This window comes from Chanodichthys erythropterus, chromosome 14, assembly GCF_024489055.1.
Source record: "Chanodichthys erythropterus isolate Z2021 chromosome 14, ASM2448905v1, whole genome shotgun sequence".
NCBI lineage: Eukaryota > Metazoa > Chordata > Actinopteri > Cypriniformes > Xenocyprididae > Chanodichthys > Chanodichthys erythropterus.
In genome coordinates this window covers 45438436-45466431 of record NC_090234.1, presented here as the reverse complement: position 1 = coordinate 45466431, position 27996 = coordinate 45438436, and the positions used below count along the sequence as shown (strand labels likewise).

The 27996-nt window shown below is 42.5% G+C and overlaps 1 protein-coding gene across 2 annotated transcripts in view; it reads right to left on the bottom strand.

The window, feature by feature from the left end:
• The window catches only part of mylka (myosin, light chain kinase a), a 119217-nt gene extending 97104 nt beyond the window's left edge, over positions 1-22113 (bottom strand). The window contains exon 1 of one of the 2 annotated variants that reach the window (XM_067409665.1): positions 21955-22113. Coding sequence is in view for 1 of the 2 variants with exons in the window: in XM_067409664.1 (XP_067265765.1) it covers positions 19269-19282 (14 nt within the window). In the remaining variant the exon portion in view is untranslated. Of the gene's footprint in view, positions 1-19268; positions 19300-21954 lie in introns of those variants that run through there. The other variant, XM_067409664.1, reaches the window with a different exon arrangement.
• Between the last annotated feature and the right edge of the window lie 5883 nt (positions 22114-27996).

Sequence of the window (27996 nt, the reverse complement as noted above, 5' to 3'; positions counted from 1 at the left end):
TACCAGTTACCACAAAAGACTTTATGCTATCATGGATAGTGCATCTACATATTGTGAATTTCTCATCATGCAAACAACACTGTAAATTATAGCACCGTATATGGTGAGGTATATTTGTATGTGACTGTAAACATGCCATTTTTTGAAAATAATGGTATATTATCAGCACAGCTGCAGTCAGGCTTATGTTTTTGTTTCTGGGTGTCTGTTAAAGCACTGATAACATGAACAGAGCCAAAGCTTTATCGGTACACTACACAGTACATATTCCAGTGACTCTATTGAGTGTGTGTGTTGAGTAGATGCTGTTTGAAATGGCTCCTAGTCAATAATGACCTGATTCAACAAACACACATTAATGATATTATCTGCAGTCTGTGAGGCCAGGACTTTCAGGACAGGATAGTGTTTCACACAACTTTATGATTGAGGATCAAAAAATTTGAACAATATAGTAACTGTTATGTTCCCTTTCGTGGGAACTATCGACGCTACGTCAATGACGTGATGGGAATCCTCTGCATTTTTGTGTTCGTGAAGCACTATTGTATCCAACCAATGAGAGAACGTGACGTCAGAGGCGGGCGACGTCGCGGACCGGAACCTATAAAGCATGCCCAGAAACAAAGAACGCTAGCTTCTGTTGTCTTCAGTAAGCGCTATTTGTATCTTGTCTGTCTTATTTATTGTTGTCTGTCTACCATCTCGCCAGAAAGTGATCTCTTTGTCTGAGGACAAGAGTTTCCAAACAAGTGAAATAAGCATAGACATATATATATATATATATATAAAATGACGGAGAAAGGCCAGCGTTTCACTAAGTGTGCACCTCCTTGTCCGCGATTCATCGTGGAGGGAGATACACACGAGATGTGTGTGAAATGCCTGGGAGTTGAGCACGCACAGGCAGCTCTTGAGGGGGCTGTCTGTGTGCACTGTGAGCGGCTCACTCTCAGGGCGCTGCGCTCACGCCGGGCGCTCTTTGAGGAGGGCGCCGCGGCGGTGTTCCCCGCGGGTCTGGTCCCGCTGCTGCTGAGGCACAGCGAAGGCTGCACTCGTGGGGTTCACAGATGGATCTAGCAGAGGGGGAGAGACGGGCTCTGCCTTATCGCTTCCCTTACCTGCTAGATCTAGTGTCTCTCCTTTGGTGGTGGAAGCACGCGCTGCGGTTTCTTCCCCGCAAAGGGAGGCACCGACACTGAATATATCTTCCTCCGAGGAGGTTGATGTTGAAGGTGTCGAGGGTGGTGATGAGGGACCGTCATCCTCATCTCCAGCCCATGAGGAGCTTATGGAGGTAGTGACCCGGGCAGTAGAAAAACTGAAAATAAGCTGGCCCGCGGAGGAGAGCGTTCCTAAAATAAAAAGCAAGTTAGATGAACGCTTCCTCCCAGATAGGTCACTACCCCAGCGTCGGGGACTGCCGTTCTTTCCCGACCTCCACACCGAGGTGTCGAGGTCGTGGAATAGACCCGTGCAGTACCGTGTCTTCAGCCCACAAACGACAATGTATAGTAATATTATGGGGCTGAAGCAACACGGTTATGGGGCGATGCCTCGGGTTGAGGAGACGCTTGCGAGCTATCTCTCGCCCGAGTCTGCATCGTCCCTGAAATCCCCGACGTTGCCCACCAAACCACTAAAACAAACATCGAGTTTGGTGGGCAAGGCTTATTCGGCAGCGGGTCAGGCTGCGGCATGTCTGCACACAATGTCTATACTGCAGGCATACCAAGCTGATCTGCTGGGGGAGATTGAGGAGTCTGGGGAAGCGACTTTTGATACAATTCAGGAGTTGAGAAAAGCCGCAGATTTAGCTCTCCGTGCCACCAAGGAGACGGCCAAGTCAGTAGGCCGTTCTATGGCAGCCATGGTGGCCACGGAGAGACATCTGTGGCTCAATCTCGCAGATATTAAGGATAAAGACAAACATATCCTTATGGATGCGCCGCTTTCCTCCGAGGGCCTGTTCGGTGACGCAGTTGCTACTGTCGTCGACGGGTTCGAGGAGGCGAAAAAACAGAAAGCGGCGTTCCAAAGATTCCTTCCCCGGAAATCTCATCCCCCTGAGGCTGCTGGGCGGGAGCAGCCTCAGCCGATAGCCGGCTCCTCGGGATACAGGTCCCAGCAGAAAGCTAGTGTGGCCGCCCGTGCTCCCCGCGGAAAGCTTGGGGACCGGTGCGCGCTGTACAGCAGAAGCCTTCTGGGGGTAGGGCGGATCTGAGGACCGTCATTATTTCCCGGAAGGCTTCCCAAAAGAAATCCTGACGGTCATGGGTCAGGGTTTCTGAGGGCAGTCCCCTCCGAAGGGGTTCGACGATTAACATCTATCGTTCCCCATCGGTGCCCTCAGGGGGCTGTTCTGCCAACCCTGCCACCCAGTGTGCAACAGGGCGCAGCAGTCCCCGTCGATCCTTCGAGGAGGGTCGGCCAGCACATGATTCGCTTATCTGCCGGTGCGCCGTGCCAGATAAACGAGCCAAGTGCTCAAAAAACACCAGAGACCAGTCTCGAGAGGCTGGTTCCCTTAGTAGAATTTTTGGGGGAATGGAAACTTCTTCCGAATATTTCGAAATGGGTGCTGCTCATGGTAGAACAGGGTTACAGAATTCAGTTCGGTTCTCTTCCGCCCAGGTTCAGTGGAGTGATTCACACAGTGGTAGCTCCAGAGCAGTCTCTGGTAATGGAACAGGAGGTTACGACGCTTTTGCAAAAAGGGGCTATAGAACGGGTTCCCTCTCCCAGCAAAATGTCGGGCTTTTACAGCCGCTACTTCATTGTTCCAAAGAAGGATGGGGGTTGCGTCCGATCATAGATCTTCGTATACTAAATCGATCTGTAAAGAAGTTGAAGTTCAAGATGCTTACACTCAAACAGATTATTCCACAGATCAGATCCGAGGACTGGTTTGTGGCGATAGATCTAAAGGACGCATATTTTCACATTTCCATCCATCCTTCTCACAGGAAGTTCCTCAGGTTTGCTTTCGGGGGCGAAGCATACCAATACAAGGTTCTTCCCTTCGGCCTATCACTATCACCCCGCACGTTCACGAAGTGCGTGGATGCAGCCTTGGCTCCGCTGAGACTCCAAGGCATCCGCGTGCTGAACTATATCGACGATTGGTTGATTTTAGCTCAAACAGAACGTCTGGCAGCTCAACATCGAGATGTTGTGTTGTCGCACATGAAGAAGCTTGGGCTGAGGCTCAACGCCAAGAAAAGTGTGCTGGTTCCGAGTCAGGTTGCCAACTATCTTGGGGTAATCTGGGATTCCATCACGATGCGGGCGCAATTGACTCCCGCTCGTGTGACTTCCATTCTCGGGGCCGTGAATGGGGTGAAGTTAGGCCGGTCACTCACTGTAAAACAGTTTCAGAGACTGTTGGGTCTGATGGCAGCTGCGTCCAACGTTGTTACTTTTGGCCTTCTGCACATGAGACCCTTACAGTGGTGGCTCAGGACCAAGGGATTTTCTCCGAGGGGAAATCCTTTCCGCATGATCAAAGTCATGCGGCGGTGCCTTCGTGCTCTGGTCATGTGGAAAAAGCCTTGGTTCCTGTCCCAGGGACCCGTGTTGGGAACTTCATGTCGTCGCGTAATGCTTACGACAGATGCGTCCCTCACGGGCTGGGGAGCGATCATGAGTGGTCTCTCAGCTCAAGGTCACTGGGAGGTACACCAGCTCTCCTGGCACATAAATCGGCTGGAGATGCTGGCAGTGTTTCAGGCTCTGAAGCACTTCCTCCCCGACCTGAGGGGCCACCATGTGTTGGTTCAGACAGACAACACTAAGGTGGTCTCCTACATAAATCACCAAGGGGGACTGCGGTCTCGGCCACTATGCAAACTGGTCAGTCACATTCTCCTGTGGACCCAGGGGAAATTACTCTCGCTAAAGGCGTCGTATATTCCGGGGTATTTGAATATGGGGGCGGACGCTCTGTCGAGGCAGAGCGCGAGTCCGGGGGAATGGAAGCTTCACTCAGAGGCAGTGGAGCTCATATGGAAAACATTCGGTCGAGCGGAAGTCGATCTCTTTGCCACAGAGGAGTCAACTCAATGCCCTCTGTGGTACTCTCTGAGGCACCCAGCTCCTCTGGGGTTGGATGCCATGATACAGACGTGGCCGAGGCGACGTCTGTATGCTTTTCCCCCAGTCTCTCTGCTCCCGGGAGTTCTGGACAAAGTCCGTCAGGAAGGGGTAAACCTGATATTGGTGGCTCCTTTCTGGCCAACAAGAATATGGTTTGCGGACCTAGTTTCGCTTCTTCACGGCTCTCCTCTGGAGCTTCCAGTCAGACAGGATCTCCTGTCCCAAGCGGACGGCATGGTTTTACATCCCCGTCCAGAAATGTGGAAACTGTGGGCCTGGCCCCTGAGGGGGCAAGGCTCATAGAATCTGGTCTCCCAACCGAGGTTGTGGAGACCATCCTTCAGTCCAGAGCTCCATCTACAAGGAAGCTTTATATGTATAAGTGGAAGGTTTTCGCTACATGGTGTAGCCATCATAGGGTGGACCCGGTCCACTCATCTGTCAGCTATGTGCTTCAATTCCTCCAAGAAAAGCTTTCAGAAGGCTTAACTCACTCCACATTAAAAGTGTATGTGGCTGCGATTTCAGCCTATCATGTTCCTATGGGTGGTGTCTCGGTAGGTCGAGACCCCTTAGTTGTTCGCTTCCTTCGTGGCGCACTGAGGCTCAGGCCTTCAGTACGCCCAAAATCTCTGACCTGGGACTTAGCCATCGTGTTACAAGGGTTGGCTGAGGCGCCCTTTGAACCTTTGGAAGATGTGTCAGATAAAATGCTCACATTGAAGACTGTGTTTTTACTGGCCATCTCATCCTTGAAAAGGATAGGTGACCTTCAAGCTCTTTCGGTTTCACCATCATGTTTAGAGTTTGCACCAGGGATGGTTAAGGCCTTTCTACATACAAGGCCTGGTTACATTCCTAAGGTCCCCACTAGGGTCCCAGGTCCTATCGTTCTGGAGGCTTTTTATCCCCCTCCGTTTACTGATCCGGATCAGGAAAAACTTAATCTGCTGTGTCCTGTGAGGGCGTTGGACGCTTATGTTCACAGAGCTGCCCTGTGGAGAAAATCAGACCAACTATTTGTATGTTATGGGTCCCCGAATCGAGGGGGCCCAGCGTCCAAGCAGAGGATGAGTAAATGGGTGGTTGAGGCCATCTCATTATCGTATAAAGCTCTGGGGCGTCCATGCCCCTTGGATGTTAGGGCACACTCAACTAGAGGTATGGCTGCTTCAAGAGCTCACATGTCAGGAGTTTCCTTGGCGGATATTTGTGGTGCTGCTGGATGGTCATCCCAGCACACCTTCATCAGATTTTATAATCTTAATGTGAGTAGTACTCCGGGTGCTTTGGTGTTACAAGATAGCAGCCAGGCACTCGGAGGCACGGCGTAGTGGGGACAGCGTTCCCATCACGTCATTGACGTAGCGTCGATAGTTCCCACGAAAGGGAACGTCTTGGGTTACGAGTGTAACCCTTGTTCCCTGAGTAAGGGAACGAGACGCTACGTCACGTTGCCGTACCTCCAGCATGCCTGGAGCGCTTACTTCAGACATATCACAGAAGCTAGCGTTCTTTGTTTCTGGGCATGCTTTATAGGTTCCGGTCCGCGACGTCGCCAGCCTCTGACGTCACGTTCTCTCATTGGTTGGATACAATAGTGCTTCACGAACACAAAAATGCAGAGGATTCCCATCACGTCATTGACGTAGCGTCTCGTTCCCTTACTCAGGGAACAAGGGTTACACTCGTAACCCAAGACGTTTTCTACCTACTGGTGATATATTTAATGAATTTAATAATAATCACCTGGTTACATGAATTTCATCTGGACTATAGTTACATCATAATGCAAATGCAATGTGACTAATCACTCTCGAGTATATTTTGGATATTTTAAAAACTAGTCCTAGGTTTTTCACCAGCAGGCTGTTTCATAAAACAAGATTAGAAAACAAGCCAGGCTTATTTTACTTAGTCAGACTTGTCAGCGAATTCTGTTTCATAAAACAAACTTAAATTAGTTCAAACTCAGTTACTCTGGCAACTTATGCTGGGAAACTAACCTGGTCCGGAGCAGGCTAACTGTAGCCTGCAGAAATGACATGTATGGATGTTGTCCACACTGGAACTACCCACTGTAGTCAAAGCACAATAAAGTCAGCTAGCCTACCATGCATAAGGCCCATATTTAATCTATACTCTGGTCTATATATATATATATATATATGGAATTCAGGTTGATTGGGACACTTTTTGCTATTGAAATGACTGGGAAAAAGTGTCCCAATCAACCTGAATTCCATATTTTATATATATATATATATATATATAATATATATATATATAATGTGTGTGTGTGTGTGTTCTTGTTTATATTACATCGTGGGGACCAATGGTTATTAGAAGAGCAGAAATTAAGATCACAAAATTAAAAAATAAAATAAATATGCACAAAAAAATTTTAATTGGTAAGATGAATCAAAATTCAGTAATTGTCCCAAAGTATATTGATTTACCCCATTACAATAGTCCATTTACAGTTCCAGTTACAGAACATCAACGCTGCGTAGTCGCTTTGGGAACGCCTCTGCGTGATTACGTCTTGAAGCACTCGTGAAATCAAACCAATAGTGTAGCGGGACGTCAGAGCGGGTGACGTCACGGACCAGGAAACTATAAAGCACCCCTGAGAACAAGGAACGCCAGCTTCTGCGTCTTCAGCAAAGCGCTCTGTGTTGTGTGTCTTATTTGGTGTTGTCTGTCATTATTTGCAGTAAAAAAAATATCTCTTCGTCCGAGGACAAGAGTGTTTTAGTCACCAAGCATATATATATATATATATATATATATATATATATATATATATATATATATATAATATATATATATATATAATTATTTTATATATTGCAAAGACACGATTATGGCGGAGAAAGACAAGCAGCAGTTTACGAAATGTGCTCCTCCCTGCCCTCGTTTCATCACGGGTGGGGATACACATGATATGTGCATTGCTTGTATGGGAGTGGAGCATGCACAGGCAGCTCTCGAGGGAGCTGTCTGCATGCTTTGTGAAAAACTAACGCTCCGTGTACTCCGATCGCGCCGCGCGTTCTTTGATAAAAAAGAGGACGCTGCGGCAAGTGTTCCCCAGGGCTCGGGTCCCGCTGCTGCCGAGGCACAGCGTAGACTTCATTCCTGGGGTTCACAAATGGATCTGGTGGAGGGGTTAGAGACGGGTCCTGCCCTATCTCGACCCTCACCTGCTAGATCTGCTGCCTCTTCTCTGGCCGCGGAAGCACGCGTAGCGTTTCTTCCCCCAGAGTGGAGGCACCGGAGCTTCGCTTATCTGTCTCCGAGGAGATGGAGGTAGCGAGCGCCGGCGCTGGAGATGAGGGCCCGCCACCCGCATCTCCAGCATATGAGGAGCTGTTAGAGGTTTTGACTCGGGCAGTGGATAAACTAAAAATCGAATGGCCGGAAGAAAGTTCTGAAGCGCGAGTTAAAAGCAAACTAGATGAGCGCTTTCTCCCTGCCCGAGCTCAACCTCATCCCCGGGGATTGCCAATTTTCCCAGATCTCCACACCGTGGTGTCAAGATTGTGGCAGAGTCCGGCACATTTCCGTGTTTATAACCCTACAACGTCTCTATACAGTAACATCATGGGGGGGAAAGAACACGGTTATACGGCGATGCCTCAGGTTGAAGAGACGCTCGCGAGCTATCTCTCGCCTGAGTCAGCATCGTCGTTAAAATCCCCGACTTTGCCCACCAGACTCCTGCGTACAACATCAGCATTGGTGGGCAGGGCTTATACCTCAGCGGGTCAGGCAGCAGCATGTCTGCATACTATGTCGGTCCTCCAGGCATACCAAGCTGACCTGCTGGGGGAGATAGACCAGAGTGGCGAGGCGTCCTTTGAATGTATTCAAGAGTTGAGAAAGGCGACTGACTTAGCTCTCCGGGCCACCAAGGAGACGGCAAAAACAATCGGCCGGTCTATGGCAGCCCTGGTGGCCACGGAGAGGCATTTATGGCTGAACTTGTCAGATATTAAAGAACGTGATAAGGCAGTTCTTCTCGATGCGCCAGTGTCTGTTCAGGGCCTCTTCGGCGACATCAGTCGTCGAGAGGTTCCAGGAGGCAAAACGTCAGTCTGCGGCCTTTCAAAAGTTCTTCCCTCGCCGCTCTGCTGGGGCTGCTGAGCGGGAGCAGCCTCAGGCGTCTACAAGCTCCTCATCTGCGCATAGGGCGCAGCAAAAACAAAGTGTTGCTACCCGTGCTCCCCCGAAAAGATCTTGGGGACCGGGTAGGACGGCACAAGCGAAGCCTTCCCGCGGTAAATCAGATCTGCGGGCTGTTATTATCGCCAAGAAGGCTGCGAAAAAGTCCTGACACGAGGGGTCCAGGACTTCTGAGGGCAGCCCCCTCCGGAGAGGGTCCAGAAAAATTTAAATCTATAAAGTTGACCCATCTTCGGTGCCCTCAGGGGCTATCCTGTTAACCCCGCCACCTCGTGTGTCGCGGGGCACAGCAGCCCCTCCCGATCCTCTGAGGGGGGTCGGTCAGCACCTGATTCGACTGTTCCCTGCCGGTGCGCCGCTTCAGGGCGTCGAGCCAAGTGCTCAAAAAACACCAGAGACCAGTCTCGAGAGACTGGTTCCCTTAGTAGAATATTTAGAAGAATGGAAAAGTCTTCCCAATATTTCTCAATGGGTGCTGCAAATGATAGAAAAGGGGTACAAAATACAATTCGGGTTTCGCCCGCCCCGGTTCAGCGGGGTCCTCAATACAGTAGTGGACCCCCAGCAGTCTCTGGTCATGGAACAGGAACTGATGACACTTTTGCAGAAGGGGGCTATAGAGAAGGTTCCTCCCGCCAGCATGCAGCCAGGGTTTTACAGCCGATACTTCATAGTTCCGAAGAAGGATGGAGGGTTGCGTCCTATTCTAGATTTACGCATGTTAAATCGTTCAGTGCAAAAGCTCAAGTTCAAGATGCTAACACTCAAACAGATCACTACACAGATCAGGTCCGAGGACTGGTTTGTGACAATAGATCTGAAAGACGCGTACTTTCATGTATCAATCCATCCTTCACATTGGAAGTTCCTCAGGTTTGCTTTCGGGGGCGAAGCTTATCAATACATGGTTCTTCCGTTTGGCCTATCTCTTTCACCCCGCACCTTCACGAAGTGTGTGGATGCAGCGCTGGCTCCTCTGAGACTCCAGGGCGTCTGCGTGCTGAATTATATCGACGATTGGTTGATTCTAGCTCAATCAGAGCAACAGGCAGTTCTACATCGAGATGTAGTTCTGTCCCACATGAAGAAGTTAGGGTTGAGACTCAATGCCAAGAAAAGTGTGCTTTTACCGGCTCAGACTACCAATTACCTAGGGGTAGTTTGGGATTCCACGTCGATGCAGGCACATTTGTCCCCTGCTCGGGTGAATTCCATTCTCTCAACCGTGAAAGGGGTGAAATTAGGCCAGTCACTCACTGTGAAGCAAATTCAGAGAATGTTGGGTCTGATGGCAGCGGCATCCAACGTGATACCATTTGGCCTGCTGCACATGAGACCCCTTCAGTGGTGGCTCAAAACCAGGGGGTTTACTCCAAGGGGAAACCCTTTTCGCACAATCAAGGTCACGCGGCGATGCCTTTGTGCCCTGGCGGTGTGGAAAAAGCCCTGGTTTCTATCCCAAGGTCTTGTGCTAGGAGCTCCTTGTCGTCGCAAAATGCTAACGACGGATGCTTCTCTCACAGGGTGGGGAGCGATCATGAGTGGTCGCTCAGCTCAGGGTCTTTGGGAGGACCATCATCGATCCCGGCATATAAATCAGCTGGAGATGATGGCGGTATTTCGAGCACTCAAATACTTCCTCCCAGACCTCAGGGGCCATCACGTGTTAGTTCAGTCAGACAACATGTCAGTGGTCTCTTATATCAACCATCAGGGGGGTCTGAGGTCTCGCCAGTTGTGCAAGTTAACTCATCAGATCCTCCTGTGGTCCCAGGGCAAGCTTCTCTCGCTGAGAGCAGCTTATATCCCGGGACATCAAAATGTGGGAGCAGATATCCTGTCGAGGCAGGGGCCGAGGCCCGGGGAATGGAGGCTCCATCCAGAAGCGGTGGAACTGATTTGGAAAAAGTTCGGCCATGCAAAAGTCGATCTATTTGCCTCGAAAGAGACGTCTCACTGCCTGTTGTGGTTTTCTCTGACCCATCCAGCCCCTCTGGGGTTGGATGCTATGGTAAAGACGTGGCCGAGGCTACGTCTGTATGCATTTCCCCCGATCGCTCTGTTCCCCGGAGTTCTGGAGAGGGTTCGCCGGGATGGGGTCCGTCTAATATTGGTAGCCCCGTTCTGGCCGGCCTGAGTATGGTTCACGGATCTAGTATCCCTCTTAGAAGACTCCCCCATGGAGATTCCTGTCAGACAAGACCTCTTGTCTCAGTTGGGTGGCGCAATAGTTCACCCGCACCCAGAAATATGGAAACTGTTTCTGAGGGGGCAGAGCTCGTAGAATCTGGTCTCTAAACTGAGGTTGTAGAGACCATTCTCCACTCCAGAGCTCCAACCACGAGAAAACTGTACGCATATAAGTGGAAACTGTTTGCTACTTGGTGTAGCCACTCTCAGGTGGATCCGGTCCACTCTTCTATCAGTCAAGTACTGCAATTTCTCCAAGACAAGTTCTCGGAGGGTTTAACTCCTTCTACATTGAAGGTTTATATAGCCGCTATTTCCGCTTATCACTCTAAAATAGAGGGTCTTTCGGTTGGTAAAAACCCTTTAGTTGTACGTTTTCTCCGTGGCACCCGGAGGCTGAGGCCTGTTGTACTCACACAAATATGCCTTCCTGGGACTTAGCCATTGTGTTGGAAGGGTTAGCTGCGGCTCCCTTTGAACCTCTAGAGGAAGCATCTGAGAAGATCCTTACCCTCAAAACCTTATTTCTTCTGGCCATAACATCCCTCAAAAGAATCGGCGACTTACAAGCACTATCGGTTGCACCTTCATGTTTGGACTTTGCACCTGGTATGGTCAAAGCCTTTCTACATCCTAGACCTGGATATGTTCCTAAGGTCCCTACCAATGTCCCAGGGCCTATTGTGCTGCAGGCCTTCTGTCCTCCACCTTTTACAAATCCGGATCAGGAGAAACTGAATCTGCTCTGCCCGGTGAGGGCTTTAGACGCGTATGTCCACAGAGCTGCCCTGTGGCGAAAGACTGAACAACTGTTTGTGTGTTACGGTTCTCCTAATAAGGGAGGCCCTGCGTCTAAGCAGAGAATGAGTAAGTGGGTGGTCGAGGCCATCTCTCTTGCTTACAAATCGACCGGACAGCCCTCTCCTTTAGCTGTCCGGGCGCATTCTACCAGGGGTATGGCTGCCTCAAAGGCTTTGATGTCGGGGGTTCCCCTCCAAGACATATGTGATGCTGCTGGGTGGTCTTCCCAGCATACCTTTGTCAGGTTTTATAACCTCGATTTGGGCTCCACTCCAGGGTCCTCAGTCCTGTCATCCTGAAATAATAACACAACAGGCATTTGGTTTTATGGCCTAGTTGGGATAGCGTTCCCAAAGCGACTACGCAGCGTCAATGTTCCCATGAAAGGGAACGTCTCGGGTTACGTCTGTAACCCTGGTTCCCTGAATAAGGGAACGAGACGCTGCGTAGCTTAGCCATACTCCCTGCACGCCTGTGAGCATTATATCAGAAGCTGGCGTTCCTTGTTCTCAGGGGTGCTTTATAGTTTCCTGGTCCGTGACGTCACCCACTCTGACGTCCCGCTACACTATTGGTTTGATTTCACGAGTGCTTCAAGACGTAATCACGCAGAGGCGTTCCCAAAGCGACTACGCAGCGTCTCGTTCCCTTATTCAGGGAACCAGGGTTACAGACGTAACCCGAGACGTTACTATCATAAAAACATACACTTACTTGTAGGTTTAAACTTGTACATAAGGCACATTTAATGTCCAACATCAAATATTTTAGCGAAATGTACATTTTAGAATTATTGCTTCTATGGCATTCCGTCTGTTTAGCGCGCATGTGCGCAGCAGCGCTCGTTCACTGAAGTTTAGCCGCAAAATGGAAATATTTCCATTACTTTCTAACATTTACAGATGGAGAATAAACTTGTGAAAAGTAAGTTCTGCACTAAGGAAAACACCATGTCTCAAACGCATAAAATAATACAAAATGTATGCCCTTTCCTGTGGTGGATCGATTTGATCCATGATCGACCTCTAGGGCTGCTTAAAAAAACCGTGCACGCGAAATTATCTTGACTAGGTGAACCTGGATCGAATTAGCGGGACTGCGTGAACTTCAATTACCTTTTATGAAACCGTTTTAGCCCAAACTCATTTGTTAGGTTAATTCAAGTCAGGTTTTGGAGTTTAATCCTCGCTTTTCTTAGCATCTTTTATGAAACAGCCCTCCGATCAGAACCAAACCAGTGCACAAAGATTCTCTGGAGTCTGATTGTCAATAATTATCCAAAAAAGTAATAATTTTGATTCACGCCCTCAACAGGATTCCGAAAAGTTCTAAGTGGGCTTGGCCACTTTTACTAAAATGCTATCACACTTGAACGAAATGAGACCGTGGCGACCAGGGCTGGCGAGAGCCGCGAGGGAACGGCGCGAGGCCGGTGGCGCGAGAGTTAATGAGCCCCACCTGGGAGGCGCACCGGCCTTGAGTCTCTCACAGAGGAGCTCCGGGAGCATAAAAGGAGGAGCGATGACAGTGAAGGACGAGAGAGGAACAGGCCTGGATATTATTTTATGTTTTATTATGATTGTGTGGCCGGCAGACGTCCGCGAGGGTCTGCCGGCATTACTTTTGTTTTGTATTTGTTTATTGTGGAATAGATCCTTTTACTGTTTGTACACAATGATGACGTAGCAATGTATGCGCGCGCATTTTGGCAAAAGAAGTGGTGTTGTTCCCCATAGGTTCTAACGTGTTAGCAACTCCGAAATTGATATATATATATATATATATATATATATATATATATATATATATATATATATATATATATATATATATATATATATATATATATATATATATATATATATATATCTACAGCTTCGCGAGCGTATTAAGCAACACAGACAGATAAAGTTATTTTAAAAGTTGACTTTATCAAATGGTATCCGGCTATCAGATCTGTGTAGTTGAGTGGATAGAAGACGTTAGCAGATGGCCAAATACAGTGGCCAGATATACATACATAAACCAGGGCTCTCAAGTTTTAAAGACAGGCAAGAATAACAAATATCCAACAACATGACATGAGTTTTAAAGTGACCAATAACATCGACGATGTAATACACTATAATTTATTTAGTGCTAATAAAATTATTAAGCCTATTTGGAGAGAGATGTTTAATGTGACAAAATGTCAGTCATCGTGTGATAACGAAAATATAACTAGGACTAGACTACTAAGCAGGTGTTTTCAGTGAACAGGCTGTAAAACTGTTGACTTAGTTCAGACACTCATGAAAAACTGATGCTGATTATCTGGGAAACATTCTCAGTCAAGTTGTCATTGTTTATGTCAAACAAGCTGTGAATTTGTTGTAACATTAAAATAGGAGATCATGGTTTACTCTGTGCTCAAAGTGATGCTCAGAGCTGTTTTCCTCTGTGGGTGAACGAGGATGATGGTGAACAAAGCCAGGATATGCTTTTTTTTCATTGGTTGTTGCGTTAAATCTTATCCAGATACAATAGTGCTATTTTCTGATTGGCTACTGTGTAGCCTCTTTCTTTTTTTGATTGGCTGATAAGTGGCAGGCTACTCAAGGGGAGACGCGCTTGATTCCTGCCCGGCGTAGCGGCATATTATATATATGAAAAATAGTTTTTCTGTGTGAGAAATACAATGTGTGGCGGGAGTGCGTGACAAAAGACCGAAATGAGTGACTATCACGCTCAGTGCGTTACACTTGAGAGCCCTGAAAAACTTTCAGAGTTGCTAACACGTTAAAACCAATAGGCAACAACACCACTTCCATTGCCAAAATGCGCACGCAACTGTTTGATCACGTGGGCTGTAAAAGGGTCTATTAAAGTTTTGTTGAATGTTCGCCAGTTCCCGCCTCCTTCTTCCCATAAATACGAACTGTGTTACAGAGATAAAAACACAAAAACTGCTATAGCTAGTAATGGGACGGTTGATACCAGGGCCCCAATGCTCCAACGCAGTTTTCAAAGCACTATTGTATCACACACTGTACTGATGCTTGTATCGAAATTACAATACCACGTGATTGATGACGTTTGAAGCTTCGAACATCATGCAGTATTGGAAAGTCGAGACAGCTGGTTTGAAAAAATTGGCGGTTCACCTGATGCATAAAAGGAAAATGAATTAAATGTTTTATGATTTAGGTTTTATGATTGGTCTAAGAGACCCTGAACAGAATATAAGGGTTAACCAGCTCATCCAAAAAAATTCAACTACTCATGTCAGTTATGATCACATCATTGTATATTTTATATTATTGATCAATATGATGTGTATCCATTGACTAGGCTAAACATGACACGAGTGGTGGTCTCATTGTCACAAATTAATTTAGATGAGATTAGATCAGATTAGATAGAACTGATCCAAGACAAGAGTGATTCCGTATGTCACGGACTTCCAAAGCTTTGGTCACATGCTTTTTCAAACCGTAGATCTGCTCCGCGATGATCTGTTGGATATGGTGGAGAAAGCTTTGAGTAATGAACTGTTTTTCGGCACAATTTGATGAAAGCCTCAAATGCTTCAGAAAGCCTCGGTTTCCCATCACTAGCTATAGCTATGCAACAGTCAGTCTGATTGACTTGAAAACTGGCATGTGGTGTCTTGGTCCAAGGTGCCGTGATTGTCTATGAGGACATCTGCGTATATTGAAAAACACGGCCGCTGTTGGCCAATGAATTTTGAGCATCTATTGGACAAGGTTAATGGAGGCTGACTGGAATTAAACTCTCTGGACCTTTTTTACTCACAGCCCTCACAGAAAGAAATCTGCCACCGGGGGAGGCAGTATTGCATTTTCAGGAGTGATTTTCACACATGCACACGATATTCATACCATCCTCATTCTGAACAACTTTGCCTCTAGGACCACTGCTGTCAATCGAATCGTTTGTAAAATATTGGAGATTATTTGAAAAACCTACTTTTGCAAACTAGTCCTAGGTTTTTACTCAACCTCGATAAAACCACTGCAGCACAATTCTCTGGACTCCCTAGGTCAATGATTATCAAAAAAAAAAAATAGAAAATGGTCAAGTGTACCCAAAAGAATATCAATCCTAAACAAAAACTCAGAACTTTGTGACATTAGATGAGTACATGCGACACAATTCTAAACAAACAAACTTTAATGGCGATTGGGCCATAGGTGGGGCTATAACTATTAGATATAAAATGCCATTTCTATGGCAAATCACATGAAATGGCTGAAAATTGGCCCTTTTCATGTCTGATTCAGGTAAAACTTCATGAAAGTAGGTGAGCACATGCAACACATGATTCTAAAGAAGCATGCAAACTTCTTTGGAGATTGGGCAACAGGTGGCGCTATAACAGTTAAAAACCTTTTAAAAGAGTACTTGTATACTTCAAAACAAATATACTTAAGTGCTAACTGAATAGGCCTAGTGTTTTCAGACACTTAATTATCGCATGTTAATAACTGATTGTTAATTGCACTGAAATATATTACAATTTAAGTTTATAATAAATGCATCTGAACTTTAGATTCTGACCCACTTAAGTAGGACTTAAATACATCTTTATATGCAATTTCATAATTACTTTTATTGTCTTTGAATACCGACAAGTCTGTAAATGTAATAAAAAACTACAGTCTAAATTATAATCAAGTGATTTACATGTGCTTTTGAAGTATACTGCAAATCCACATTCAATACAATTAAGCACACTTTTTTTTCCCCCACAAGGGACAGTCTAAACCTAGATTGGAGTTGTATTGTGACATCAATACAAAAATTTCACACGGACAGTTCTAAAATGTGGTCTCTTACATTCACTCTAGGCTGATCAATTCCCTCTAAAGCTTGTCAAATCTACTCTAAATGTCTAACATTTTCAGTGAGGTTGTCGGTGCACCTCCTGGAGCTGCGTTCAAGGTAAACTATTCACACACAGTTGTCTACTCATCCTCACCACAGGTTAAAGACCTAAACTGAGTGAGATCACTGTCAAAGAATGAGAGAACACACATACCACTACTGCTGCTCTCTGTAACATATTGTTCCTGGCTGCCACATACGGACAGTCAGATGTCTCTTGGTTCATTAACTGTTAACTCAAAATTAAAGTAAAATTAAATAATAATTAGAACTACAAGCATGATTACAGATTTGCATGACATTTCTCTGTCAGGAAAACAGCCTCATGTGAAATTAAGTTCAAATCAATCCCAACATAATGAAACAATTCACATCAGGGCGTTAAAAAAGTCTTGCATCATGCAGAAGCCATTTTGAAAACTAAATTCTTCAGTAGCTTGAACTACTGTACCTTTAGTAGCAAAACTGTTTAAAAATAAATATTTTGTATGAAATTATCTACGACAATCTCATGGAAAATTCCTAACTATTTTATCCCTTAAATAGTGAATTGTCTAGTGTCCTTGGGATCTTCAGCTTTGGCAATCAAACAGATGACATCACATTTGTCTCTTGCGTACTTTACAATAAGGAGGGAGTTCATGGGTGACTTGATGACAGCAAGGTCTTCTGGTCTTTTGGCAGCAAAACAAGGCTAAATCATCACTCCTCCATGTTTGACAGTAGGTTTGAGGTGTTTGTGGAGAAATATTGTGAGTTTAATAACTACTCCAGTCTGTTCTAATGACATTATTCTACAAATATTGTGGCTTATTCAAATTTAGCTTTGCAAGCACAAACAAGAGCTGCCAGAGAACAGGCTTTATCCTACATACCTGTCCTATCCATACAGACTTTACTGGATTGTACTGTCAAAACTTTAACATCTAACATACACTACAACAATAAATCTTCGGCCCAAATCAAGTTGTAATTTGTTTACTCACTATAGCTGCTGAACGAAGGGAAAGGGAGTTAACCCCGAAGTTTAAATAGAAAGCTTCTTCGGTCCTGGGGCAGTGAAAAGTCTCCCGTCATCTCCAACCATGGTCAGGGACAGAGCAGGAATGGTTAACATGTTCAAAAGTTTAAGGGTCGATTATTTATTTTTTATTTTTTTTAACTAAGTCTCCTATGACTACCAAGTCTGCATTTACTTGATCAAAAATACAGTAAAAACAGTAATATTGTTAAATATTATTACAATTTAAAATAACTATTTTCTATTTCAATACATTTTAAAATATCATTTATTCCTGTGATGAAAAAGCTGAATTTTCAGCATCATTACTCCAGTCTTCAGTAGCTATGTTTCCATTAAAATTTGTAACTGTAACTTGTGCGCAAAATTGGAATGGCGCATAAAACATTTGCGAATAAAGCAGTGTTTCCATCCCGTGTGTTCAAGAGAACAAAACTGTCAGTTCCCAGGAAATTGGTGCCAAATATCTGTAATAAAAATGTAAATTGCTGCAATCAGTGAAGACACTGAATGACTTTCGTCTCATAGCATGCAGATGAAACACAATAAATGGTGTCATGTTATCTTGCTTGTTCGGATGCTGGTGTTTGGGAATGCAATCATGATGTGAGACACTTCTGGGAGGGAATTAAACCAAATCACTCTGATGACAAACTTTGGCTCAGGTGTTTCAGAACCAAAGGCCTCACTTATAAAATGTTGCGTAGAAAACATCTTACATTTGATCTTACGATAATTTCTCAAATGTGCGTACATGTGATTCAGAGAACAAACGATAAAAACCATGCATACAGATGTGAATTTGATTTGAAATCGCAAATGATTTCGAAATTGTGCGCAGCTAAATGGTTTCAGATCACCGCCTTTTTGGGGCGCCTGATTAATGTCATTAACATATAAAAGAGAACCAGTCAGCATCCAAATCCTTTACTTGAGAACAGCGAGGGGCAAGAATGGCGTACATTTCCAAATACATGACTCTCTGCCACAAGGAAAAGTGTGTACGTCTGCTTAGAACCTGGCATGACGCTATGCACTTTTCCACATCAAAGACTGTTTTTATAAATATGAAAATTGGTGTGGATTTTTGGTTACGCACACTCTAAGATCAAATCTGTGCGTATGCTCGTTTTATAAATTAGGCCCCACCAAACCAAATTTTTATATGCTGTGCAATGAAACTGATAGTCCAGTTATCCATTGAGTGCATATGTTTTTAAGCACATTTTTAGAATTTATGCGCATCTTGGCGTTTCCATCCAACATTTTCTTATGCGATATCCCAAAATGCACATAAAAATAAGTGGATGGAAACATAGCTACTGTCACATGATCCTTCAGTACAGTACAATACAGTACAATTGTGTAATTTTGACTAATCAAGGAGTGAATGCTTTTGACAGGACATTACTTTTGTAAATCATCCAGAAGAATGCAGAAAATAAAGAAAGATGGGCTTCAAATTATTCAGAAACGGCTTTAGAATTCTCCTCGGATTAATGTCGACAACAACAACTGCCTGTCTTGGTGATGTATCCAAATTTGTGTTGTTCTGATTCCTGACAGGGGGGCTAGGGAACAGAATGAGGCACAGTCATGGTTTCAGCATTTTGGCTTCCTTTGCTTTTGGATAAATAATAACAGCAAAATCTGTTTTGTGTTATCGGAGACTATAGAGTTTTATAATTATAGAATCTGGTGAAGACTGTTGAAAAAAATGCTGCATTGTCGGTTCACATGACGTTACCTCTAGAGACAACAAACAGTTGAAGATGAGGGTTAAACATGCCCTGTGTGGTGTGTGGTTCTGCCTCAGGTAAAGCAATGTAATCAGACTCAAAAAAATGCTCTATCCTGTCAGAAAACACACACTGGTGATGAGGCGTCTTGTTAAACGTAATTCCAGCCAGCTGCACAAACACTTTGTATAGATTTGTCTACACATAACAAGAGGAAACAATTGTGTTCATTGTTTCACTCACAGGACTCTGAACAAACACAGATAAGATATAAAAGAGCCTGTCACTGTCCTCTGATCACACCAGCTCTAAAACACAAAATAGCCAGCAAAACAAGAGCACCTAACCTGCATAGGACCATTTAAAGCACTGAATCTAACACATCTGGAGGGTGAAGACAGAGGAAGGGAGGGGAACCTATAAAAAAAAAAAAAAAAAACCCTGATCATACCAGTCATAGTTCAGAAAAAAAACCCTGTGAATCAGCATGAAGAGGCTATGGAAAGTAGACCTCACCCTTCATATATAATAAACTTAATAAAGGGCAAAAGTCTATTCATTAACCTCGCACAACCCTGGCTTCATCCATTCTCATGGGCATTGTTTACTGTACACCATGCATTCACTGGGACACTTTCCTGTTCTGGGAATTTAACCACAGCATTTGGATCAAAGAGATCAGACCGGAATAAATGTCACATTAATGTTGATTAAGAGTAATTATATGCTTGATGATGTGGAATTGGAAACTTTCCCTCATGAAACACTCTTACAGTATACTGTGTTTATGGACATCCTCATATTTCATGTGTTCATCAAAACACATGTATTTGTTGTGTCCTAAAAATGCACTAGTCATATTGTTATTGCATGAAATATTATCAAAGCAAGCATGAGTGTGCTGGAGCTTTTCTTCATCGTATTTGCTCGATGCCTTTTAATGATTTTTAGTGGATGTATGAAGTGGATTTACTTTGAAACAATTTTCACTCAGAAATGACAAGTAAATTTCACTAATAGTTTACAAAGAATAACACATTGAATTAAATGTGACATTTTGAAGTAGAAAGACTTCAAAAGTATTTTCTTGTAAAACATTAGCTTAAATTTACAACTTCGAAAAATCTTTTTTTTTTTTTTTTGTCTTTTTCTACAGTGTGACCAAAGATGTAGAGATTCACATCAATTATAGTCATGATCCACTAACACTGAAAGTGTGTTCATTCATGCAATGACAGTTGACATTTTTTGACAGTGTGACTTAGGGTGTGTTCCCACTTGTAGTTCACTTTGCTTGGTTAATTTGGTCTGGAGTCTCCGGACCAAAAAACCAAACAATCAAACATTTACATAGGCATTTTTAACACTGAACCTAAAGGCATAAGGATACATTCACAACCTGATTGGTCGGCTTTAAAGACTAAACCCCAGTTTCACAGATAAGACTTGAGCTAGTCCTAGACTTGCACTTACATATCTTAAAATGTCAGTGTCATTGTTTTGTCTCAAGATGCACACCAGAAATGTTTTATTCAAGGGTACGTTTATAAAAGTTACTTAAATTTCCTAATTGAACTTAGGCCTAATCCTAATCTCTAAGCCCTGTCTATGAAAGCGGGCCTCTATATTTTACTATATATTTTATGACAGAACTTACCGAACATCCGAAACAATGCTGTGTGCTGGGCTATATGCGCTTGTTGGATGTGCCTAGCCTATGATGGTATTTTAAAATCGTGAAGAGCTTATAAAATGAGTCAAAACAGCGGCAGGAATCGCTCCGTCACACACACATACAAAGATCTGCTGTTAGGAGACGCGGTTTAGATGCCTGTACTGAACTGTATTGGGCAATATTGCGACTATGATGAGAAAAAAAACAGGTATGCTTGAGCATTCTGTCCTTTTTAGGGTTGCATCTTGTGATATCATGTCCTGTTATGGGTTCATTTAGATGTCCTTGGTCTGTGCTGCTTTCAAATTTCAGTTGAAACGCACCAGAGTATGTTTGGAAGCGAATCTTTTCAGGGACTCTCGGGCTGCTTTTTTGGTGTGCACTCTGTGTTCTACATGTGAACGCCAACTCATTATCGAGCTCCTGCGCCAGCATCACACACATGCGTTGTGCAGCGTTGGCCAACACTGAGCCGGCATTCGGACGTAAACACGGCCGTCTGCACTGCGTTCACTACGTCAACTGCATATGACAATGGCTCAAATTGTTAAATAAAGTTATTTTTGTTTTGTTTTTTTTGCGCACAAAAAGCATTCTCGTGGCTTCATAACACTAAGAACCACTGTAGTCACATGGACTATTTTAACAATGCCTTTAATACCTTTCTGGACCTCAAAAAGTACAATTCTGTTGCTGCCTATGTGTGGTTCAGATACCCTCGGATTTCATCAAAAATATCTTAATTTGTGTTCCGAAGATGAACGAATGACTTATGGGTTTGAGACGACATGATGGTGAGTACTTAATGACAGAAATCAAATTTTTGGGTGAACAAACCCTTTATATAACACAAATATGCTTTGTGTATTTAATCAGGCTTATTCATTGCCAAAATTAGAACTTATAAATAGGAGTTTTTTGTTATTAAAACAAGCAAGTCCTGCCCAGGCAAGACAAAGTAATGGAACACATTACTTTCAAAGAAAAGTAGCTAAGTAGAGCAATTAGTTACTTTTTTAGGGAGCAACGCAATATTGTATTGCATTACTTATAAAACTTAACATAACTTTCCCCAACACTGCTTTTGGGAACACAGTTAAACATATACTGCATATTTTACATATAACTGGTCCACAGCCTAACCATTTCACCTTGTAATACAGAAGAACTTTTATAAAACAAAGAACTCTTTGCTTCTGTAATAAACTTGATTAGAGAAAGTTCTCACTCTTCAAGTGCATCAGAGCTATTTGAACAAATAGCTGACTGTGAGATTAACATTTCTTACAGATGAACTCAAACTGCTTAAACATCTTCCCATATTAACCTGAAGACATAAAGAGTCAAAGCAAACTCACCCAGACAGCCGAGTTGAACTCTGGAGAGATTAGTGTCCGTCTGCAGCGCGTCTGTCATTCAGCAGGACACAGTGCAGAGAGCGCGTCCAGACCTGCTGTCCTGACTCCGCTCTTAAAGTGTTTTCCCTGTCGGCACCGAACTTGCTGGCATGGATCCTAACATCACAGGCTGAGAGTTCCTCATTGGTCGCGGGGTTATAGGAGTTGAAGGGGGAGGACTGAACACTGCACAGACTAAAAATGTGTGCCTTACTGATTTCTGTTTTCCTTTAAAGCCAGAGGATTGCAAATACAGTACATGCTTTCCATTGGTTATGCAATATTTTTACCTAAGGATTCTTTTTGATATGTGTATATAGCATAAAAGAGTTTGGTATTATACGATCTCTCTCTCTCTCTTTCTAGCTATCTATCTATACACTATATATTTATACTTGTTAATACATTACCAAAAGTTTGGGGTCAGAAAGACTTTTTATTATTGAAAGAAATTAATACTTTTAATCAGCATGGATCCGTTTAATTGATCAAAAGTGATAGTAAGGACTTTTACATTAAAATTTCTATTTCAAATAAATGTTGTTATTTGTACTTTTTATTGATCAAAGAAACATCATAAAAATGTATCCCAGTTTCCATAAAAATATTAAGCAGCACAATTTTCAACAATTTTAAAAATCAAAAATGTTTCTTGAGCAGCAAATCAGCATATCAGAATGAAGGATTAAGTGAAACTAAAGACTGGAGTAATGATACTGAAAATTCAGCTTTTCCATTAAAGGAATACATTAAATTTTAAAATATATTAAATTAGAAAAATATTATTTCACATAATTACTGATTTTAATGTATTTTGATCAAATAAATGCATTGATTCAATGATTTTTGAAGTTTGTACATATGTACCACTTTTTTTGAGGCATTATTAGACCCCATTCTTGAAAGATGTGTGAAATCCAGAGAAAATTAATCTAATCTGTCAACAGTATGTTGACACATATTAAGACAGAAAGTGAAAGCAAGGCTGCTGGACACATGACCAAATATACAAGGGTATTGCACATGTTCCAGAAAAAGCTCATAAAGATGGATGCATGGCAAGTATTTAACAACTGGCCTAAACCAGCTGGTCACTACACCAATCCAACATCTGGCTCTGCACCAATGACACTGATTGGCTACCAGACTTTCAACCAAGCATAAACCAAGTCCTGCTGCATTGGAAAAGACTTTGAAAGAAATATTACTGTGTGAGAACATATCTTGGATCTGATGTAGCAGTAGAGAAAATGCCTGACTATAGATTGCCTGTAACATGTGGAATGGCCATCTTGTGTATGTTTGGGTTTGTGTATGGATTTTGAGTTAGATTCTGAATACAGAAAACACCTGCTGAAGTCTCCTGTGTCAGTGAAGAAAGCAGGAGGGCTTTTTAACATCAACGACAGTCCTTCCTGTCAACGCACAACCGGTGCAAAAAACAGAAGTGACTGTGTGTCATTGAAAATAACACTCTGAACAACATCTTCAAAAAAAAAAAAAAAAATCAGTATACAAATTGATAAAACAGATATGTGTTGGAGTGGAGCAGTTAGCCATTTAGCTATTAGCCATTTATATTCAAAAATTATTAGATTAGATTATTAGATAGCATGTGCATCCGCAAGCATAATGTGGAGACATTCCTACTGATCATATGATCTACAGTGAAACTATGAGGCACTTGAGAATCTTTACTGAGAAAAACTGTTGCGCCATCTAGAGGATCTGTAGAAATATTGGTATTCAAAGAAGGAGCACCACAATGAAGAACCTAAAATGCCTCAAAAAAGTGATTTCACCAAATTCTCCTTTTAAAGCTTGTAGTATATGTTGCTTGTAGTATACGTTACTTGGGCGTTTATTGTAAACATCAAATGTGTGGTTCTTATCTGTTAAATTGTTCCAGTAAGAGGAGGTTCCCGGTGCATCGCCTGCACTTCGAGAGACACAAAGCACCCACAGGAAATATGAAGTAAACACTCTCTGGAAGCACTGCCCTAAACCCTAGACAAAACATCTGCCTGAAAGACAGAGAAAGAGATGGACTGATACAGGATTATACAGCATTTTAGAACATTCAGGACAGTACACTCAAAAAAAATATAAAAATAAAATAAATATATATATATATATATATATATATATATATATATATATATGTTCATGACTATGTTTCTTAACATACTTAAGAAGGGTAAGGGTACCTATTAAGCCCACCAAAATCTAAGTTTAGGAGGTTTTTTTAGTTTTTTTTTTATAGATATTGACATGGTTTATAAGAAAATGTTCAAATATTAAAATGCAAGATTTATCTCTCATTTGAAAATGTATTAATTGGTTGATGTACATTATAGAATATAAAATTAAGATGTTTTGTGAATAAAGTCAGAAGTCTGACATGGGCTTAATTGGTACTTTGACAACATTTAAGCCCGCATGTGTACCCCATAAGCCCACATCATGATTGATTCACTATCTATAAAAATGTATTGATTTTAAATAAGTATAACATCAATATATATATCTAAACTACGACATATGCTCTCAATAGCAAATGTGGAACAGTTACTTCATGTGTTCATGACTTCAAGGCTAGACTACTGTAACGCTCTTCTGGGTGGTTGTTCTGTTCACCTGTTAAACAAACTACAGCTGGTCCAAAACACAGAAGCTAGAGTTCTTGCTAGAACCAGAAAGTATGACCATATTAGCCCGGTTCTGTCAACACTGCATTGTCTCCCTATTAAACATCGTATAGATTTTAAAATCTTGCTACTTACTTATAAAGCTCTAAATGGTTTAGCTCCCAAGTACCTGAGCGAGCTCTTGATGCATTATAGTCATTCACATCTATTGCGATCTCAGAATTCAGGCCAGTTGATAATACCCAGAATATCAAAATCAACTGCAGGGGATAGATCCTTTTCCTATTTAGCACCTAAACTCTGTAACAGTCTTCCTATCGCTGTTCGTGAAGCAGACACACTCTGTCAGTTTAAATCTAGACTAAAAACACATGTGTTTAAACTTGCATACACATAACACATTATCTACTTCTATAATTCAAATCATGTAAATTGTTAGGCTGCATAGATTAGGTGACTAGAACACTTCCTATAACACCTGATGCATTAGCTACATCATAAGAAGAATGTCGTCTATGCTAAGATTAGTCTCTCTGTGTTTATCCCGAGGTTTGCCGCAGCCTGCCAGATCCAGGCTGTATCTAGATGAGTTGAAGGACCTGCATCTAGACACAACGAAAATGCAGCCCTGAAGTGTCAAGTAAACTATCCCCTGTGAAGGCCTTCCCTTTCCTTTCCCTATGTATAGATAAAATGTTATCAAATTATTCCAATTCACATAGATCAAACACGCAAACCTATAGATGTAAATGAACGGCAAGAATGCATTAAAGGTCGGTGGTCTGGAAGCCAGTGGTCTGGCCTGCGGTCTGGAGCCTTAAGTCGGCTTGACACTGGAGTTGTGGCAGGAGTCAATCTGGAAGTTTGACCCGATGTATCTCAGGAGAGACACCCTACGCCAGGATTATGGAGCCTTAAGTCAGCTTGACTATGGAGTTATGCCTGGTCAAATGTGGAACATTGACCGGGTGTATCTCAAGAAGGAAGCCAAGCTGGCGCTCCAGACTCTGGAGTTAGGGGGGTCTCCTAGTGGGTTGGCTTGGTTCCCGAGTTATGAAAAATTCCTGAGGAAGTGAAAATTCCAAAATTCTACTCCTGGCATAGGGTACCCACTGTGAGACCTCTGGACCCCCAACTGGGATTGGGTCCTGAGTTATGCCCAATCGAAGCTGGACAGGAAGTGGTAATATCTTGGAACCAGATGGTTCCAGGGGGTTGGGACTTTTGGGAAAGTTAGGGTCCCTCTGGGACCTCTCCATGCCCAGAGTTTCGAGCCTTAACTCGGCTTGGATCTCAAGTTATGCCTAGTTATACATAAGAAACTTTAGGACAAAATGGGTTCTATCTCAACTGAATTAATGTGTGTAATTTGTAGGCCTATCTAAATATAGTTAAGGTAGATTGAGTAAATTAAGATCGGTTTATTTAGGTAAATTAAGGTAGTAAGTAAGGTAAGGTAGGGTAAAAGGTTAGTAATGTAAAAGCATGCAAAGAAATGTTTATGATTTAACATTTTCACTCAGAAAATTGATCGAGCTTAAATGGTTCCACAGTGACTAATGGTGAAAAAAATGTAAAAATGGAAGATTTACAAAGACACATATAATGAGGACTAAGTATCATAGTAATTTTCATTGTGCCCACATTGAGAAATGTTAATATTTATTCATTCAAGGTTAGCTTGTTGGCTATAGTATGCATGTGTTTTGTGGTGCTGTACCATTTAAGCCCATCTTTTTATTTTCTCCAAAAAAAATAAATGAAATAAAAAAATTTAAAATTTAATTTATGAAAATAATTTGCTCTACAAAACAATTTATGATGTATTTATTTGTAAATTAATGTAAAATTAATCAAAAAGCATTTATTTTTTGTAGTTCACATGCTTAATTTTTTGGCAGTATCTTTCAGTAATGGTTTGACCTTGAGATTAGCTTTGTGTGCAAGCTAATAAAAATTATCTTTCCATTTAAAGGAATATTATATGAAAATGATAAGGTAGGCTACTATTTGTTCATATACAAAAAAACAAAACAATACATTTATCTCTTAGTTTACATAATATCAATGTACTTTCCAAAGAAATGGCTGAAAATTGCAGAAATGTGTTGATATCTAAAGGGTCCTGAAACCAATGGTTTTGGGTGTCTTTTGGGTGTCTCAGCATGCACATGAAAGGGGCTAACTCAACATTGCCAAATGTGATTGGTATGCAATAAAAATGTCAGGGAAGTAACAATCACTAGATTGGTTCAAACAATGAGCTTTTTTTAATATAATAATAAAATATGATCTGATCTTTTTTTAAATTTTATTTTACATTTATAAAAAAGTGCACTTTGTAATAATGTACAATTAAAAGTAGCCTATTACTTTTAAAATAATAGTGACATAGTTCAAAGAAGTAAATTTATGTGTTGACTAACATAGGCCTACTAAAGCTGTTGATATGTAAGGGATAATTGACGATGGACCGTTGAATTATTACAAAAATAATGCACCTCGGGTCGGGTGTCAATTATTATGCTTATACTACGGTTACCACACCTCAAAATATTGTTCAGATGTTTTATTTCAAGACATTTGTCAGGTTTTTACCCCTAAATGCTCTAGTGTGTAATTTCTTGCGCATCTAATCCCAAACCTTCATTGCTAATTTAAAACGTAATTTTAGAGCTAGTAACAAGGTGCAGCCATTGATAGCTGAATAATGCAGTTATTAATACAGTTTTAGAGAGAGAGAAAGAGAGAGAGAGAGAGCAATCACACGCTGACTGTAGAGACGGGCAGATACAGACATAACTGGCTGCCCAGAGAGAGACGCATCTGCCCCTACTGTGACCTTGGAGAACTGGAGACAGAGCAACACTTCCTCACCAGCTGCCCTAACTATGAGGAAATCAGAAAGACATTTTATCCAAAATTTTAAATACTTTGCCCTAACTTCATAGAAGTAAACAATAAAACACAACTTCAACATTTATTAGGTGAAAAAAGAGATTGTATCCTACTAGCAGCAAGATACATTGATACCTGTCACACACACACACACACACACACACACACAGAATTCTAAATTGTTCATAGAATTCTAAATGTTGATTGATTAATTGTTCTGCTTTTTATGTTTCTATATGTACATGTGATTCACTGTATGTTGATGATAGAAATGCTTCGGCAATACAAAGCGAGATTAAGTGTATGCGATTACCTGAGTCTGTTGTGCGTTCAAGATAGGTCGAAAAGATCGGGGGCATGGGTGCATGTGGGCATGTCAGTGAATAAAGTGTCGGAATACCACAATATTTAGCAGTGACATTTGTCAGGCTTTTTCTCTGTACTAGGCCTATGTGTG